At 56.6% G+C, this 1517-nt stretch overlaps 1 protein-coding gene across 1 annotated transcript in view; it reads right to left on the bottom strand.

Annotated features, from left to right (window-relative positions):
• Positions 1-1315, bottom strand: part of LOC118102965 — a 7907-nt gene extending 6592 nt beyond the window's left edge. Inside the window, exons 1-3 of the mRNA XM_047338970.1 lie at positions 1147-1315; positions 756-909; positions 356-582 (exon numbers count right to left, since the gene is read on the bottom strand). Of these exons, the coding sequence (XP_047194926.1) occupies positions 356-582; positions 756-909; positions 1147-1315 (550 nt within the window). The remainder of the gene's footprint in view (positions 1-355; positions 583-755; positions 910-1146) is intronic.
• Positions 1316-1517: the final 202 nt, after the last annotated feature.

Here is a 1517-nt window from a genome sequence, read left to right as displayed (position 1 = left end):
CAGTCTGAACTGGCTCAGACCATCAGCCTTAGTTCTCCTAAATAAGATGTTTGCATTTGACTGTTCTCCATCTTCACTCTGAGATTCCTGTGACTCTCTGTGTTGATCCTTTCTGCAGAAAGCTCCTAATAAAATACTCTTAACTCTTGTGTTGTCCCCACTCCTCCTCCTCCTCCTCCTGCTTGGACTGTGGACCCTAACCCCCTCACATAGCCCACCACATATTAGCACGCACAGCGTAGCGCAATAGACAAGTGAGCAGCCCTTGCAGATGTATTTGTTACACCACGGCACACGGTGTGAGTTTTACAGTCCTTTTCCTGGGGCATATCTGACACCTCTTCCTCTTACTCGCCGCGAGCAGGGCTGCTGCGGCAGCTAGGAGGAGGCCGGACGCTCGGGTCGAGCGACGTCGTCAGGTCAAGAGCTCTCTGTGTGGCGGCCGCGGCATTCACAGCCTTCACAACCGTGAGGCGCTTCTGTGCGGGGATGCTGGCGTCGGCCTCCGCATGCCGCGTGCTCAGGTGCGTGTTTTTCTTTGGGATGTAGGACCCCAGAGTGGCGGTGGGCTTGAAGGCGAACCTGGATGAGAACACCTCTCTTCCCTTGACCGCGAGCAGCCGGGTCGGGAGCTCGGGCTTGTTCTTCCGAACCGTGCCGACCACGGTGAGCTTCCTCTCGAGTTCGTAGGAGGTGAAGTAATTGTCGCACGTGACGTTGCAGCCACGCAGTCCCTCCGTGACATCGAGCACTACCCGCAACCCTGGTTCCTCTCCGGCGTCCGCCGCCGGCTTTCGGTGTAGACTTGCATCTTCCAAGCGTAGCTGGATTTGGCGTCACAGGCCACCCAGGACTTGATCCCGTATTTCGCCGGCTTGCTGGGCATGTACTGACGGAAAGGACACCGGCCTGGGGAGAAGAAGAGGAGGAGGAGAGGAGATGAGGACGAGGACTAGCAGCCGCTAGCTAGCTATAGCTACATAACATAATAACATAACATAATAATAATATTTTTAAAAACGGAAAAAAGAATAACCTCTGAACGGAACCAGTTGCTCGCCCACGGTCACTTCTGGCCCTTTCCAGTCGTCGCCGTATTTCGACTTGACCCTCCAGATTCGTCATCTCCAGGATGATGTTCTCTACCGTTGGCGTGCGAACAGGCGGAACGCCGAGGCCACGCCGCGGGCGGGACGCTGCAGGCCGCGTCGTGGGGCCCGGGGACCCGATGGCGAAGCGGCGGCGGCACTTGAGCCGCCGCAGAGGAGGAGGAGGAGTAGCAGCCCTCCTTCGGTCTTACGCCCTTGAGGACCATGTTATTTCTCCGTTTCTTGACAGGAAGGTCTCTCCTTCCACGAGTCCGTGGTGGTGGTGCCGTGGTCTTCCTTCTTCTTCTTCTTCCGAGGATGAGCACGATGACGAATCTGCAAGCAGCATCACACACTGAGTCGTAATGCCGCCGTCGTCTTTGTCGTCGCCTTTGTCGTCTCGGTCTTCTTCTCGGTGAGCTTTTCGGT

This window comes from Hippoglossus stenolepis, chromosome 23 (assembly GCF_022539355.2).
Source record: "Hippoglossus stenolepis isolate QCI-W04-F060 chromosome 23, HSTE1.2, whole genome shotgun sequence".
NCBI classification, from domain to species: domain Eukaryota; kingdom Metazoa; phylum Chordata; class Actinopteri; order Pleuronectiformes; family Pleuronectidae; genus Hippoglossus; species Hippoglossus stenolepis.
This window is presented reverse-complemented; position numbering and strand designations above follow the sequence as displayed.